Here is an 18,042-nt window from a genome sequence, read left to right as displayed (position 1 = left end):
AGTGACTCTCAACCACTGTGCCGCGGCACTTTTGTGTGTCGCGAAATTCTAAAAGTGTGCCACGAAATTTAAGACATAATTATGTTAATATTATTAAATAATATGATTTAAAAAGAAAAATCCTTTTAACAGGAATAGATATTTAAATCCATAAAATTTGATTGGGTTCGTAATCTACTTTAGGCAGTGTGTATAGCACCGTACCGTACCGTAACAGCCTGTGAATGTCCCACTGCTGGGCTAAAAGTCTTTTCTCCTCTTTTTGAGAAGGTTTTGAGCTAATTCCACCACGCTGCTCCAATGCGGGTTGGTGGAATACACATGTGGCAGAATTTCAGTGAAATTAGACACATGCAGGTTTCCTCACGATGTTTTCCTTCGCCATAAAACACGAGATAAATTATAATCACAAATTAAGCACATGAAAATTCAGTGGTACTTGCTCGGGTTTGAAACCACGATCATCGGTTAAGATTCACGCATTCTTACCACTGGGCCATATCGCCTCAGTATGTATAGGTAAGTAAATAATTTTTAAAGTTTTTTAAATTTTTCCATGTGTGCCGCCTAATTTTTAAATCGTTAAAAGTGTGCCGCAACAAAAAATATTGAGAATAACTGATCTAAACAATGGTAGGTAACCATGCTGCATGAAATCACGTCGCAGTAATTCGCATCACAATAATATTGCAAATTCTCACTGTGATTCGCTTTGTGTTCGAAGCTTCGAATTCGCGTTGACGCTTCCAATTTTAGTAACGTTTGAACAGATGCTTAATTCTTTTCAACACACAAAGATAAACAAAGATTTTACCGCATTAGCCTTTTAAATACTACCTACTGGTGGTAGGGCTTTGTGCAAGCTCGTCTGGGTAGGTACCACCCACTCATCAGATATTCTACCGCAAAACAGCAGTACTTGATATTGTTGTGTTCCGGTTTGAAGGGACTCACCCTTCAAACCGGGAGCCAGTGTAATTACACTAGCACAAGGCACAAGGGACGTAAAATCTTAGTTCCCAAGGTTGGTGGCGCATTGGCTATGTAAGCGATGGTTGACATTTATTATTAATTAATTAAAATTAATGCCAATGTCTAAGGGCGTTTGGTTACCTCTTACCATCAGGTGGCCCATATGCTCGTCCGCCTTCCTATTCTAAAAAAATAAAAAAAATACTTTTGAGGTACGTCTTTTAATTTTTGTCTATGTTTATTGGTGTACGATAAATATTAATTTGATTTAGACGGTAGGGTTTTGTACTTAACACCCATTAACTGCTTTACAGCTACATTTGGTAAAATGTATTTAGTATTAATATAGTTAGATTTCAAGGGTGAGTGTACCAGTGTAATTACAGACCCAAGCATAGGAGGTCGCTTAAAAAGTAATGTATGCACAGTTCCTATATGAATATGCTTATCATCATAGGGTGGAAAAGAAATCTCCTCTACCTTGTATCGATAAATATAATCTAAACAAAGCTTCTGGTTATCATACACCTGCAGTGGATATGTATAAATTCTATCTACCTAGTGGGGGAGAAAATTACTCCAAAAACCTCCAAAAACAGTTTTTTTTTTTGTCTGAAGTGTTGTTCAAGCCTTTTTTTCTTTCTATAATTGGGATTTAATTTATTTTCACAATATCTCAATCAAAACTTTAAATAAAAAAACGGATAAAAAAAACTTAACGCTTATCATACAAGTAGACTGAAAGACATACCTTTCAAATTTTCTAAACAAGGCGTCCTTTTAACTAGCATAAAAGATCAAAGCCATGGAAAATGCAGATCTTCAAAGATAATAACAAGCTTCGCCCGAGCACCGAATTTACATAATAGCAGCCAAAGCTTATGACTCGCATTCTTGATTGCAATCTCTTTTAAAAACCTGAAAATGTTCCCGGTATTTTTAGCACGGATCGTTATACTGAGTTTCGTATTTTAAAGTATCGCTGTCACTAAATTTAACTCGGTGATAGGACTTCGTATACCTACGTCTGGGTAGGTACTACCTACTCATTACATATTTCGCCAAACAATACAGGGAGACAGTGTATATATACATATATGTATACATATAAATATATGCAATGTATATATACAAGGGATATAACATCTTAGTTCCGAAAATTGGTAACGCATTGTTGATGTTGGAAATGATTGAAATTTCTTATTTCCAATCTATATAATAAAAAATAAACTTCTTTAGCATTATTCATTAGGGAAAGAAAACGATCGATGAACTCGCGCTTTAATTCGACCATCTATACATATCGCTGTCAATTCATTTTAAAAATCTTACGATCTTCGAATTATTAATTAATTTAAAATCTGATGTTATAAAATCTTTGATTAATAATACGTATTATTTATAAGATATACTATTATTATTAATATATTTTTATAATTATTGATAAGCCGGTTGGCGTAGTTGGTAAATACTTGCCTTTCACGCCGAAGGTTGTGGGTTCGATTCCCACCCAGGTCAGACATTTGTGTGCATGAACATGTCTGTTTGTCCTGAGTCTGGGTGTAATTATCTATATAAGTATGTATTTACAAAAGAAAAGTAGTATATGTAGTATATCAGTTGTCTGGTTTCCATAGCACAAGCTTTGTACAAGCTTAATTTGGGATCAGATGACCGTGTGTGAAAATGTCCCAGGATATTATTATAATTGTTATTATATACTATAAAGATATAATGTGTTATACATTTATATATTATAGTATATCTTACTAAACTGATTTTGATGAAATTCTTTGTGTGTTTGAGTTGGCCCCAAGATAGTCCAGACTGGGAGATAGACCTGCGATCTCTGTTGGATTCATTAAATAAAAATCTTATTTCAATAGATGTCAACGGCGGCGTAGAGATGGCACACATTGATTTCTATGCAACGTAAATAATAATTAAATTGTATTTGTTTAGTTATGTAACTTAAGTGTATTGAGTAAATACTGACTTTCTTAACAGTTCTTCTCGGTACTTTTTTCAAATCCGTCAACATCTTGCAAAATGATAATTCTTAAATGCTCGAAAGACCCTACTTGAATAAAAGATACCCAAATGTAACCATCTTACGTTATTTAATCGTTATCTATAACAACAATATTGACTAACACACGTATATACAGAAGTGTTCCAGGAATATTTAAAAAAAAAAACAATTCTTTATATATAATAATAATAATGTCCTCCAGACCGATTTCGGCCACGACGGCAACTCTCAAGAGAGATTAGCCAACTGCGCAGGAGATATTATAGTGCACAAGTTTGTGCGCGAACACAGGTGCACTCTCTCTTCCCTCAATCTATTAATCCGATAGGACGGCAATCCGACACGACCGGAAAGAGTTCAGGCGCAGGACCAACGACTTTATGTGCTTTCCGAGATATGCGTCGTTGGTCTAGTGGCTAGATATAAGGTCACAGATCCTGGTCCTGGGATCAAGCTCCAGGTCAGGCCAATAAAATGTTATTCTGTTGAAAATTCTCAGTAGTCTGGGAATTGAAGTTGGGAGAACCAAGATGACTATATGACCCTCATACCTGTAGTTACACTGGCTCACTGACTCTTCAAACCGGAACATAATAATACTAAGCAATGCTGGTAGGCGGTATAATACATGATAAGTGCTTGCTTACTTTCTTTGCTTGCTTGCTTGCTTACTTACCCAGACGGGCTTGCACAAAGTCCTACCACCGAGCTTTAAAACAAATCACAGTAAAATGGTAACTAGATACGCAAATACATCTAAAGTAAATACACATTCGCTCTCCAAACATTTACTTATTCTTTGAATTGCATACAAGGGTATCAGCTACATAACGTTGCATACACTTGAATAAGAAATGCTTACTTTAAAGATTTTCACATAATGCATAGAAGCAAAATACTCGTAGTGGGTATATACTATACTACCACCGGGCCATCTCGGCTATATATATAGCCGAAGAACGCGTGAATCTTAACCGATGATCGTGGGTCCATCAAGCCCGGGCAAGCACCACTGAATTTGCATTTCCTTATTTGTGATTATAATTCATCTCATCCAATATGGTGAAGGAAAACATTGGAGGAAACTCGCATGTATCTTATTACGCTGAAATTCTGCCACATGTGTATTCCACCAACCCGCATTGGAGCAGCGTCGTGGAATAAGCTCCATAACTTCTCCACAAAAAGGAAGAGAAGGCCTTAGCCCAGCAGTGGGATATTCACAGGCTGTTACTGTATATATTATATAGTCACCATAATTTCTAATAGTTTTAAGCAACATGTTTGTAGTTCTGTTTCTGGTATGATAAAAAAATACTTTTGTATATATATGTTTAGGGGGTTTTTCAAAGCTCTTACTAGTAGCTGTGACAGCCGAGTGGGTAGATCACGTATATCTTAATCGATGGGTTCACCCATTCAAGATCTATACTTTCAAAAGCTTAATTTGTATTTATAAGTTGTGTCGTGTTCGGCGGTAAGGATAACATCGTAGGTTTCCTACGTACATTTGCCGGATTTAAATCAAATGTGTATTCCACCAACTCACATTGGAACAGCGTGGTGGAATAAGCTCTAAAACTTTGCTACAAAAAGAAAGGAGGATATTAAGAGGGTGTTACTTTACAGTTAGTATTTGATAAGCCATTAGTATTCAATTTTGCTTTATCTGGTGATTGTATTAACACTCAAATTACATATATTTGCATAATTTTCAATCTATGCTATATACCGTACTTAGATGTACCGTAAAGTCCTTGATTGATTGATATACAGCAGGTCGTAAAAGTTATCCAAGTTATTTTTCTTCCAGTATTAAAAATTTCAATAAATGGGATCAAAACAGTAATAATGAAAAATTAATTTAGAATATAAATTATTTTCATTTAATTGTTTTTTTTTTAATATTTCTTCGTAAATCGTCATGTACGTAAACTTTGAAAGATGACATGACTCGAAGGATAGAAAATGTGTTTTTTAATCTGTAAACAGTTTAGCTAACACGCATTCGATATAAATTTGTAGTAAATCTATTAAAACAAAGATGAAGGAAATTCACCATTCCGTCTCATCGTCTTATTTGGCCATTTCCAATATGTCACAACGTTATGTTGATCAAATATGATTATATTTATATAAATCCTAACTAATAAGTACTAAGTCTACGCTCTTTTATCATCTATGTAATTTTGTGTTGAATAAAATATAGCCATATTTATTAATATTTGTCCATGAAACGATTCAAATTTATTAATTGATAAAGTTAAGAATATATGTAGAATTTTATTATAGAAACAACAAATAACTGGCAACTGAAGTCCGAAACTTGGCGTTATAAGCCACCCTTACTTTTCGTATTTGTACAGTGATTATCATTGATTTCAATAAGATATTTTTTTTTTGGGAATATATAACATGTTTATAAATATATATTGCGACGCAATTGTAAATATTTCCAATTGTAAATTTCCATTGAAAGTTCAAGAGTAGAAACAACAGCATCACGTGTTATCCAACAGTATCGTTCACATTGATAAACTTTCCATCATTGGTCTTAATTATCAGGAAAATCATAAATTACATATATCCAACTAAGGTAACTAAGGTTTGTACCATGGACCTGATCTATGGCCTTATAAAATTCCTATCACCAGTTAAAAACCAACAAAAGCCATATTGACTATGTAACTTCGAGTTTAATCTCAAGACCTTATAATATAAACTACAGCTAACAAGTAACATAATACAACTTCGGGGCTAAGAAATATACTTCAAAACTTTATAAAGAAGTCTAAGCCGAGAAATATGGCTAAGTAAACTAGTTGCATGGAAAGTGGAGGAACAAGCATTCCCGTTAAAAATCAATTCACGTGACCCATTCGGGTAGTATGAAAATTCGTAGGGTATACATATAATTCATACGTAGGTAATTCATCCATTGAAATGAGAAAATTAAATGTACTCAATCTTTTTTTATTTTTATTATCGAGTTAAATGCTTACACGATAATGTTCGAAACAGATTGAAAAAAAAAATTCTGACTTAATACGATATAAAAGCTTTATGCAGGCCCTTAATTTACCTGTGCGACAGCCTGGACGGGTGGCTAGTTTGAATCAAAAAGAAAACAAGAGCTGGCAACGATCTTGGCTGAACATTTGAGCTTGGCCATACAAAGGGGAAATGCTATTAGTATTTTGCGAGCTGTTCACAGTCTAATGACCTTTGATACTTGGTGAACATTGCTTAGGTTACAAAATTATAGTCCGATCAAAACTACTTTAAATTAGTAATGAGATAAAATAGATAAAAGCGTATCATTACAAACAAAGACACATTTATATTACATTGTTATATATTATTTCATGACAAAATATTTTATTATGTATAGTGTTTTTACTTCGGTTAATTTTTATTTATATAAAATAAAATGGGTAGGTCGATGGGAAAATCACTTCGATCACTTGATGGTAAGTGGTTACGCCACCCATAGACATTGCCAATGCGCTCTCTAACTTGGGAACTAAGATGTACCTTGTGCCTGTAGTTACACTGGCTCACTTACCCTTCCAACCGGAACACAATATTAATTAGAATTGCTGATGAGTGGGTGGTACCTACCCTTGCTTACAAAAAGCCCTTCCACCAAATAAACCACATAGCTTAGCAACATTTTGCCAGTTTCGGTGGTATAACAAGACTATATTTGCTTAAAGTACATACATAATGCAAATTATATGTTATATAATCATTTCTCCCGCTTAGTTATGGGTGCATAAAAATCAAATACCCTTTAAAATCCACAGCGGCGTCTCGAAATTCCGAATAAAATATATGCATCGAACGAAAACATAGTGAGGGAACTTAAATGGATCAGCAAAATTCCGAGATCTTGAGAGTAACCCGTAGCGAAGAGGTATATAAGCTAAGCTTTTAGCTGACAAACATATATTTGTTTAATAAATCAATTTATTTTATAGCATTCAATCTATTTACACATCCGAACAATTATTTACATTAATTAAACATAAAAAATGTCGTAATTTTTTTAGGTGTTAACTATATATTAACTACTCAATTTCACAATTTAGAATGCATAGCTGCATTATTGTTTGATTATATTTTTAGTTCAATAACTATAAGGGTATAGATGCTTTTTTATAATATAAGTAGGCGGACGAGCATATGGGCATTCTAATGGAAAGTGGTCACCAACGCCCATAGACATCGGCATTGTAAGAAATTTTAAACATCGTTTACATCGCCAATGCGCCATCAACCTTGGAAACTAAGATGCTATGTCTCTTGTTCCTGTAATTAAACTGGCTCACTCACCCTTCAAACCGGAACACAACAATACCAAGTACTGCTGTTTTGCGGTAGAATATCTGATGAGTGGGTGGTACCTACCCAGACGAGCTTGCACAAAGCCCTACCACCAGTAAATGTGATTATACATCAAGATAATCTCAATCAAGTAGGCTTTTTTGAATCGTATTTTACAAAATTATTTTAAATATAAAGTTACCTACTTAGTGAGAAAAGACTATTAAGTTAAATTCCCATCAATCAAATCAAATATTCCCTCTAATGTTATCAAAGTTTAATTATATTTCGATCTATAATAAACAGACTTCAATACAAGGCAAAACAGATAATCCCATATAATACGACAGCCTTATAAAGACGTCAAGCCCCATGAGAGTTCTGTAACCGCGAACGGAATCACATATCGCTCTTTATGCCCCAGCATGTCTTATAACCTCTTTGATATATTTCGCAATTTTCGTTGCAAAGTCAAACTGAAAGTTTTGAGATGAATTTACTAAAACTCCTGGGAGTTATAGGCAGATCAATCGATGTGTTGAATATATTACCATGTCACATGTATTTTAAATTTACAATTATGTTATTACATGAACCACACTACCTCTTACTTACCCTAGTAGTTCCCGTTGGTTGGATAAGATCGCTATTCGCTACATAAGGACGCATTGTATGCCAAATAGGATCTATCTATGTGTTATATATTGTAGTGTACAATAAAGTATAGCCTTTTCTATTCCAATTCGATATGCCATCATTGGTTGAGATCATTAATAATAATTATCTGTGATATTCATCATGGATTCGTAAATAATTACGTCTTAAATGTCAACGAGCTCTTGTTCTTTGTAAATAACGTCGAACGCTGTAATATTTATACTTTTTACTAATATTACGTTAAAAATATAAACATCTAGTACATCTTTAATTACATTACATTCCGCTAGATTGAACTTATCATTGTAACTTCTTAGATTCCCACAGCTGGGCTAATGCCTCCGTTTGAGAAGCTTAGGTTAGTTATATATGGCAGATTCTCCTGTAATGCGGGATTATTTGGATTATTTTCCCACACTGCCGAGCATAAGATAAATTACATAGATTAAGCATATGAAAATTCAGTGGTGCTTTCCTGGGATTGAACCCACATTCTTCGGTGCAGATTCAAGTATTCTAAGCCTCATCTTTCTGCTGAGCTGAGATGACATTTCTAAGGTCATCTCAGCTCTAATATTATTATAGAATATATTTATAATATATTATGTTATTACACTATTATCCTTAAATAATAAATATTACCGTCCTTTACAAAAAAATAGATCCGGACAAAAGGGTTTACCTTGGGACCAACGCGACAGGCGACTCGTAATTCAAGTAAATCACATATCGGGTTAGTTGTCGATAATTCCCGGGGGCTCTCAAAAATTCCTACAAAGCCTTCGACGTTCGCGTCGAATAAAAATTGCGAGGAAGCCAGAGATTATGAGGTATACATCGGGGCATAAAGAGGACGATGTGTGATTCTGTACGCGGATGCGAGTGCCCCACGGGGCGCGATGTCTTACTGAACTTATGGAAGTAGATTATCAAGTTTTCTAACATTTTATTTCTTATGAACTGTATGTGAATGAATTTTCTATTTACGTGATACAAACATATATTATAAAACAGGGACAAGGGAATTTATATCCTTTTATTGTACACAGGATCTATGGTAGTTTTTTTCGCATTGACGACGGAAGTAATGGTTAATATTTCTTACAGCGCTACTTTTCTATGGCTTTGTGCAGGCCTAGGTACGTACCACTCATCAGATATTTTATCGCCAAACATGTTGTTGTATTCTAGTTCACAGGCTGAGAGAGCCAATATAACTACAGGCACAAGAGATATAACATCTTAGTGCCTAAGGTTTGTGGCTCATTAAAACCCTTGCATGGAAACCCTTATGAGCTATATTGTTTCTTTAATTTGCAATAACCCCAAGAGTAGCCCTACCGAACAAAATAAAATCATCAAAACCGGTTCATTGCCGGCTAAGCTATCAAGGACAATATAAGATCGATTTGATATCTTCTATTTTGAAGGGTTAAAACACGAGCTCTTGCTACATATGGGGTAGACTGAACCATCCTATTTTGGAAGCGGTTAAAAAGCAACTTAACAAAGAGAATCACAGTTTTAACAAAGTAAAGCCGTTTAAGTATTCGTTAGCAAAGTATTTTACATTAAAACACATTTACAGGCTGTCAGATACTCTTTGTAAAAGGCTAAAGTATAACCGGTACTTTGTGTGCTTAAAAGTAAATTATGTTACGTCATGAAATAGGTAAATAGTTAATTTTAGTATAAACTAAAGATTTATATTGTTAAGTTCAACTGCTTCGTCGATTTAGTAACTCGCTTATAAGATGCAGAGCTCGATGTCCTTGGTTCGAACCTTTTTTTATCACTAAAAAAACGCATTACGCGTTTTCCCCACACAAACAGTGGGTCTCGCCAGTGTCCAAGACACCGAATGTACCCTGAACATTGGAATACCCACTAGAAAACCAGCGGTACCCTTTCTGTCTTAACGAAGAGCGCCAAGGGATCGCTTACGCATGCTACCGTGTCTTATTTCAAACCCTGCTGAAGCCAATAAAAAGTTTATCTGCCAAGAAATTAGAAGCAGGCCGGGAACTGAAAGTTACCAGTGTATTTAATCCCGCACCTCGGAAAGCACGTAAATCCGTTTGACATGTGCTTGGACTCTTACCAGTCATGTCTAATTACCATCCTATATTGACGGATTGGTATCTACCCAGACGAGCTTAACACCCCCCTCCCCGCCCCCGTCACTCGCTAGTGATGTGGGGGGCTCAGAAACGAGTACACAAATTAAATCGTGCTATTGAAAAACAAAATAACAACAGTTAACAAGATTATAATAAAAGATTAGAAAATTAAAGGATTTGTTTTCTCATTTTTTTATGAACCAAGGATTCCTTGGCGGGATTTATTTAATCCCCTCAAGGAGCGAGCAACGGGTGTTGGAAACAATTTTTATGTTCGACGCGTTTTCTTTATTAATTCCAGTAATTTATTTGTTACTGCTCGCTTTAATTTCAACTTTCACGGAAATGTTATGTTTCGGAATAAATAAAATGAGGACGTTTTAAGCTTCCAAGATCGATAACGGAAATGACTCACACTCTCACACACACATGCACACATGAAAAGAATTTAATTATATATTATTACAATTGCTGCAACAAAAATTAACATGATGACTCATTTCACATTTCCGAGGCTTGGCAGTGTACACACTTCCAACATCCGAACTCCAGGCTGCTACTGAGAATTTTCTTCAGAAAATCCCGATAACTTTACTATTGGCCTGATCTGGGATTTTGGATTTGAGCTCTGAATCTCGGGATCTACGTTATATGTAGCCACTGCCCCAACGAGGCATTCAAATTAACATACGCATACATTAACAAACATACAGAATTACACGTATATATGCAATCACTTTAATATGTTCAGACATATTTAATATCATCAAGATTTACTGGTGGTAGGTACCACCTACTCTTCAGATATTCTACCGCCAAACAGCAGTACATGGACAGCAGTATTGCTGTGATCCGGGTTAAAGGGCGAGTGAGCCAGTGTACAGGCACAAGGGACATAACATCTTAGTTCCCAAGGTTGGTGGCGCATTGGCGATGTTAGCGATGGTTAACATTTCTTACAATGCCAATGTCTATGGGCGTTGGTGACAACTTACCATAAGGTGGTCAACCTCTTTATATTGTCTCATTATTACTTTTCAATTATTGTAACTAAGTAATTTAAAAGTAAGGTTGTCCCTTTGAAAGTCCCACAGGTGGGCTAAGGCTAATTCCTAAACTTCTCCTTCTCGTTTTTAATTTATAACGTAAATAGTAACTTTATTATCAACATTATTTAAAGTAAGATTGATTATTATGTCTAAAAAAACAATCTATGTCAACTGGTTACCAATTGACCTCGGAGTATAATAAATATTTTATACATACAAATAAAGCACTAATAATGCATAAAATCCAATGCAAATTTAAATTAAAAAAGTTGAAAAACTAAAATACAAGAAGAAACTTTCAATATGACAGAACCAGACCTGATTAGCAGATACTTACAGTTTAGAAATACTGTAAAAAAAATCAAAACGAACCGAAAAACTTTTATAACTATATAACTAGAAATACCTTAAGGAAACTTTTATACGATTAAATTCAGATAAAATTATAATACGCTTAAAAGTAGCTTCGCTCTCAAAAATCCTAAACCGGTTGAATTAGTCTAATGCTGCAGTTGCATCAAGAAAATTTTCAATCAACCCATTTTGCTGTAAGGGCACGTACAGACGTAGCAGGTCAACATCGCTTCTTAAATCTGCAAAGTATTCAAAGCGACTACAAAATATTTTAAATTATAAAAGAATAAAACTGGTTTACACAAATACACATGATTACATAAAATATTTAGAGTAGCGAAATAGCTGCGTAGCTATATAAATCTTAACAGGTCGCAAGTTCAAAGGCAAACGTCTCGAAGAAAATTCGGTTGCTGGATGAAATTCTACCACATAATACGCCTCAAGAAAAAAGAAATACAAAAAATTGTCGTCAGAAACGTTGCACACAAACGTTACATATACGATCGTTGAACAAAAATTTGACCTTGAAATTCTACTCATCTCAATTCAAATATCAGGACAACTCCGTATCTGGATAGCCTTATTTTTAATCTAAGTCAGCACAACCCCGGTTTCGTTCAACATATTTAATTTGATTCGGGCAATTTCTACAGGCTAATCAGTAAATGTGAAATATTTTCCGGGAAATCCCCGTCTGCATGCTAATTGTGAGTTTTAAAAGCGGCAAAGGGATTAAAATGTTTTGAAAATATAAAAAAGACAATAAACTGGCCAATTAAAAGACTGATTGGAGTTTTAATTTGTCTTTTAGATTTTCCATAAAAGCAATTTTATATCTTATATCTTTCTATGTACTATTTAAAATATACTACTTTTTTTTTAATAAAAGTTATTTTTTTTATAATATTATTATTTTTTATATGCAACAAAATTGTACTCGGTAGGGCTTTTCATCAAATATTCTACCGCTAAAAACAATACTTAGTATTGTTAAGTTTCGGTATGAAGGATGAGTGAACCAGTGTGAGTCAAGCACAAGAAACATAACATCTTAGTTCTCAAAGTTGGTGGCGCATTGGCAATGTAAGCAACGGTTAATATTTCTTATAACGCCAATGTCTATGGACGTCGGTGACCTCTTACCACCAGGCTCATTTGCTCTACTGTTTGTCTGTCCGTCTACTGTACGTCTGCCCGCCTATCTATTAAAAAAATTCTTTTTTTTTTAAATGACTATCAGCTATAGTCATTGACACTGTTATTAACTCTAAAACTATAATTTACATTTGTAGTTTTAACATACATATGTCAAATAAATCTAGGAATCCCAAAACCCACGAATACCACTTACTTTTCATAGAAGTCAACTAGCACACAAAACAATAAATCACTTGAGACAATCAATGGAGATGTCATAAATATAAGAAAATATTGCAATGAGGCGATTCAAATAAATATATATTTTTTTTCAAATACCTAAGACACTCAATACATAATACAATTGCAATATTGCGTCTGCTATTGAAAATGAGATAAATTCCTGGAGCATATAGGAAAAGGAATTTCTTGATATCTGGCAACCCTAGATATACCATATTCCTGGCAATAAAACACCCGATTCACTTGCACGTACGGACAAAACTTATTAAGAATCTTATTATATTTTTCAAGATTTATATTGCTATATACTGTAGATAAGCGTTCAAATATTTTATTAAATTCAAAGTTTAAATTAATGTAGGACGTAATTTATTTTTAGGTTAACATATATATATTTTTTTAATTATTTGTTTATATAATCCTATAACTAATTAATATTATAAAGAATAGTGAGTTTGTTTATTTTTTGTTACGCTTTCACATCTTGACTACTCAAAACAAACGAATTTTGGCAAACACTGTGTTTACACCAACACCACTATTAACTAGTTTCTTACTAAACTAGTTAATATATAAACATTATATGATGTATTTTTAATTGCAGTGATATTCATTTTTTTAATTCAGTGTAATTACATAGACAATGGACATCTTCCCAAGATTCCAAGTTCCAAGATTTGTGGCACATTGGCGAAGTAAGCGATGGTTATTCCAATCTAGTCTATGGGCGTTGGTGAACACTTACCTTCAGGTGACCCATTTGCTCGTCCGCAAATGGTTGCCGTTTTTATAGTATAGGTAGCTATACTATAAAAAAATTCAAATAAAATCAAATTCTTTTATAATCTATACTAATATTATAAATGCGAAAGTAACCCTGTCTGTCTCGTACGCTTTCACCGGTAAACCTTTGAACCGATTTTGATGAAATTAAGTACGAACCAGCTTGAACCCCAAGGAAGGACAAAGCTTCCCTGAACACACGAGATAGGCCATGGGCACAAACTAGTATTAAATATATTCGAAAAGCAGAAAAGTTTTATTTGAATGAATTTAAAACGAATCGCGATGGCTAAGCAGGCTTAGCTCGAACCATATTCTACCATTTCTAGTAAACTATTCTTGGATCATGACTTTAACTTCTAGTACAATTGGAAATTTCCAATTAGAGATCTTAAATCTGTCTGTTCCATTTGTGAAGTAAGTTTGACTTCGAAGGTTAAAACTTAGTTTTCAATACAGGCTTCATCTGTGCACAATGAAAATAGTTGAACATATCATATTAATTGAAATAAATGTTGCATGTCTTCATTTTTGTTGCGTTTTTATCGACATCGTCATTAAGGGTTTTTCTTTGTTTTAAATCAAGAATAGGCGTCTTTTACCAGTTCTCAATTAAATGTAAAAATAGCAATACATTCGTTTATCCCGCAAATGATAATGTAATTGCAAGATAACATTACTTTTCTCATTAATTCGTAAAGTTCATAAAATATATGGAAAACGAGAACTGAGAAACCTGGTTTTGCTTTTAGGACTCAGTATTGATTTTTAATAATGTAATGGTAGCTTGAAAAAAGGGATTTCTCAACTGTACATGCGATCTTTATTTATTTACATTATATAGCTGGATTATATTATAAATGGAATAAAAAATATTATATAAAAACTTGAAACGAAGAAGAAAGTTCTTCGTATAAGTTAATGAGACAATATTAAAGTAATCTAGTAAATAAGTTAAAAGAATCGAACCCAGGTCTTCGCTTTCCCGTGCCATCTGACAGAAAACGTTCTCGACGAGAAGTAGCAGCAGCACATGGAACGCGCTTTTCCCGCCAAAACCATCCGCCATCTTGTTCACATTAGCGCCAACATTTCGTGAAACTGTCCAACATTATTTTTAATGTTCTCGCTTTACGTACACAGCCAACGTATATTTTTAAGTTTATATCTGAAACAAGAGAAAATGGCTATCGTTATAAATTTAAATATTTATAAGTTAGTAAAAAAAATAATGAAATTAATTTGATATTTATTAAATTGAAAGAACATTCTAATTTCAAATTTTAAAAGAAAATTGTGTATGTTTAAACGTCAATTACAAACATTCTAATAATAAAAAAAAACAATTCTTGCTAGGTAGACTAAAATAATACAAATAAATGATAAATAATATATTTCAAACATAACAATGTACTGAAGTCATAAGAATGTTTCTATAATAGGAGACCCCATGATAGGTGTGCGGTTTGTCTACGTTAAACAAAAATTAAAGGATAATTTCGCTCAATTTACCTTCAGCATTCTGAGTGGTAATATAGTCTTCATTCCATTTATATTTAAAACCTAAGCTACATATCACGACAAGAGGTTTTTCTAAGTTCAAAAACTACAATAGCAGCGTTATAATGGACACAGACTAAATCAGTTTCTCAAAAGTAGGGGCAACACATATGGCACACACTTATCAAATATTCTACCGAATATATACAATTATGTACATTACAAATAGAGCAACTTCACCAACTCTTGATTATGTTTCAGAAGTCAGTTAGTATATCCATATATGACAAATACTACAAAAACAATTAATTTAAATGAATCAAGTCTAGGTATGTGTACATGTACATAATATCTTTGGATGAGTGTGATGTGTGTGCGTCTGTTTATTTTACACTCTTTTATGCTGTCATGCCCTCTCTCTCCCGCACTCATACACTCCCTTGTATGCGAGTGGCGCGTATAATTCAATTATAATTAATACAAAATCTTAATAAATTTTACACCAATATCTTCCTCATGAATCATATACGATGAAAACTGGACGAAAAACCGTCCAGTAGTTTTTGAATTTATCGCGTTAAGACAACATGACAGTCACACAGACAGACGCGGAGGAGGAACTTTTCATAATATATAGAAAATAGAATTACCATAATTTTTTACAACTTTAATTTCCAAAACTACCAATGATAACTTCGTGGCCATTTTGTTTCAAAGTTTACAAAATGGGACTTTTCAAGAAACGGATAAAGATACCTTAAAGGCTGGCAACGCATTGGCAATTCCCCTGGTTCTGGAAATGGGCGGCGATCATCACTTAACATCAGGTGACTGGCCTACTCGTTTGCTCGCAAAGAAAAAAAAAACGATTTGGACCTTAGCCCCTTACGCTGATGTAGCAGATATTTATCAGACACGTGCAGGTCGCTTTCCGATGTTTCCCTTCACTGACGAGCACGATATGAATTATAAACACAAATTCTACCTTCAGAATGAACTATAGCAGGCATAGATATATTAGTAATTGAAAAAACCGCCTTGATTGTTTAAAAAAACATGATTGCTGTAGACTGAAAATACGACCAGCTCCATTCTATCTAGCCAAATTCAAATATAGCTGACAATATACAATTATGTAAATAACTCTTCACGTTGCCACATTTTTTTCTACACCACTGCAGATTAACACGAACTGGCGAATATATGATAATGCTCGGTATCACTGTCCACCAGCGAACCGTATTTGCATTGTATTGAATACTAGTGTGCGGTTCCAGTGAAGGCGTTTATTGCTTTTATAAACATTCGATATGTTTTTTAAACATTCAAACATAATATTATAATATAGGAATAGTTTATTTATTATATTATATGTATTTTAAATGATTTAGGTTTTAATTTATTGGTTCGTCATGTGCCTTAACTTAAAAAATATAGGTTAAGGAATTGTTAGTAGCAGTCTTACGCTTGAACTTTAGTCGTGTTGGAATGCTTTTCAATGGGATTATGAGAGTAATCGAAGGGAATAGATAAATAGTTGTGTTATACGGAAACACATGTGCATTCTGTATTCCTCACTGTCATAATCTGATGGAAGAACAATCCGACAAGACTGAAAAGAGTTCAAACGGATCAACGGCTTTACGTGCTTACCGATGTACGAGTGACACACTTCCAACTCGGTTGCTACTTTTTTTTGGTTTTATCGGCCCGCAAGGTCCAGATGGTTTGAACCCAGGACCTCGGGATCTGCGGCCTTATATCTAGCAAATAGACAAATTTACTACAAACGAGGAATTTACTACACACAAATGTAATTCCAAAAAGGAAAATATGTCTTTTAAAACACGCTACCTATCACATTGCCCATCAATTCGAGGGATCCTTTTATGTGAGGAATAAAATATTAATATCCGCAAGGGGATGGTTTGAACTATTTATCCCATGTTAAAGTAAGCTCCAAAAGCATTACGATAAAATTATTAGGAGCTTAACATTTTAGAAAAAACTTAAACGTCAAACTTAGTCGTTACCCGTTAAATAAATATGTAGTCCACTAAATATTAATATATTTATTAAATTTATTTCAAACATCTATCTTACAGACACTTTTTATTACACATACTTATCTAAATAACATCATACTACCAATAACTATTAAATATTAAAAATAAAATATATATATATGACTGCCCAAGATCGGGATGGTTGGCGTTCTATGGGGGAGGCATTTGTCCAGCCGTGGACGGCAAAAGGCTGATACTATATATCCGGTATGAATAATAATAACAACGAAGACAAATTACACGTTTCTAGTTTATATTCAATAATTTTATACGTAATAAGCATTATTTATTATTGTGAGAGATATGTTAATACTTAAAGCTTTCGATGTTGCAACGAGTTTTTGGAGATAAAATATGACAGCGCGAGGACAGGTATGATTAGAGAGCTTGGGAAAACTAGTTTAAATGATTTTATTTAGAGGCAGGCGTTATTAATAGTGATAATATTCTACTATAAAAATATTGAACACCAACTTCTACAAAGGTAGACGTTATCAATTAACCCGTTGATCTGCCTGAACTCTTTACGTTCGTGTCGGATTGTTGTCCCATCGGATAATGAGTGTGAGGAAAATAGAGAGAGCACGTGAGTTTGTGCACTGCATAAATGCTATTCCCTCCTCTCACTCTCATAATCATATCGACTAGCATTCCAACAAAATACCCATTTATTTTAAGTTAATGCACAGAACGAAACAATTAATTAAATCCTAATTCATTTAAAATATACATAATATATTAAATAAACTATTTCATGTTTGAATGTTTAAAAATAAACGAAGCTTATAAATGGTTTTCAT

General features: G+C 33.9%; 1 protein-coding gene across 1 annotated transcript in view; it reads right to left on the bottom strand.

Annotated features, from left to right (window-relative positions):
• The window catches only part of LOC126776480 (hemicentin-2-like), a 162,284-nt gene that overhangs the window by 134,001 nt on the left and 10,241 nt on the right, over nt 1–18,042 (bottom strand). The window contains exon 2 of the mRNA XM_050499028.1: nt 14,646–14,844. Within this exon, the coding sequence (XP_050354985.1) occupies nt 14,646–14,745 (100 nt within the window). The 5' untranslated portion in view covers nt 14,746–14,844. The remainder of the gene's footprint in view (nt 1–14,645; nt 14,845–18,042) is intronic.

The sequence above is a fragment of the Nymphalis io genome, chromosome 20 (genome assembly GCF_905147045.1).
Source record: "Nymphalis io chromosome 20, ilAglIoxx1.1, whole genome shotgun sequence".
NCBI lineage: Eukaryota > Metazoa > Arthropoda > Insecta > Lepidoptera > Nymphalidae > Nymphalis > Nymphalis io.
The sequence above is the reverse complement of the archived record's forward strand: the minus strand, read 5'-3'. Positions and strand labels throughout refer to the sequence as shown.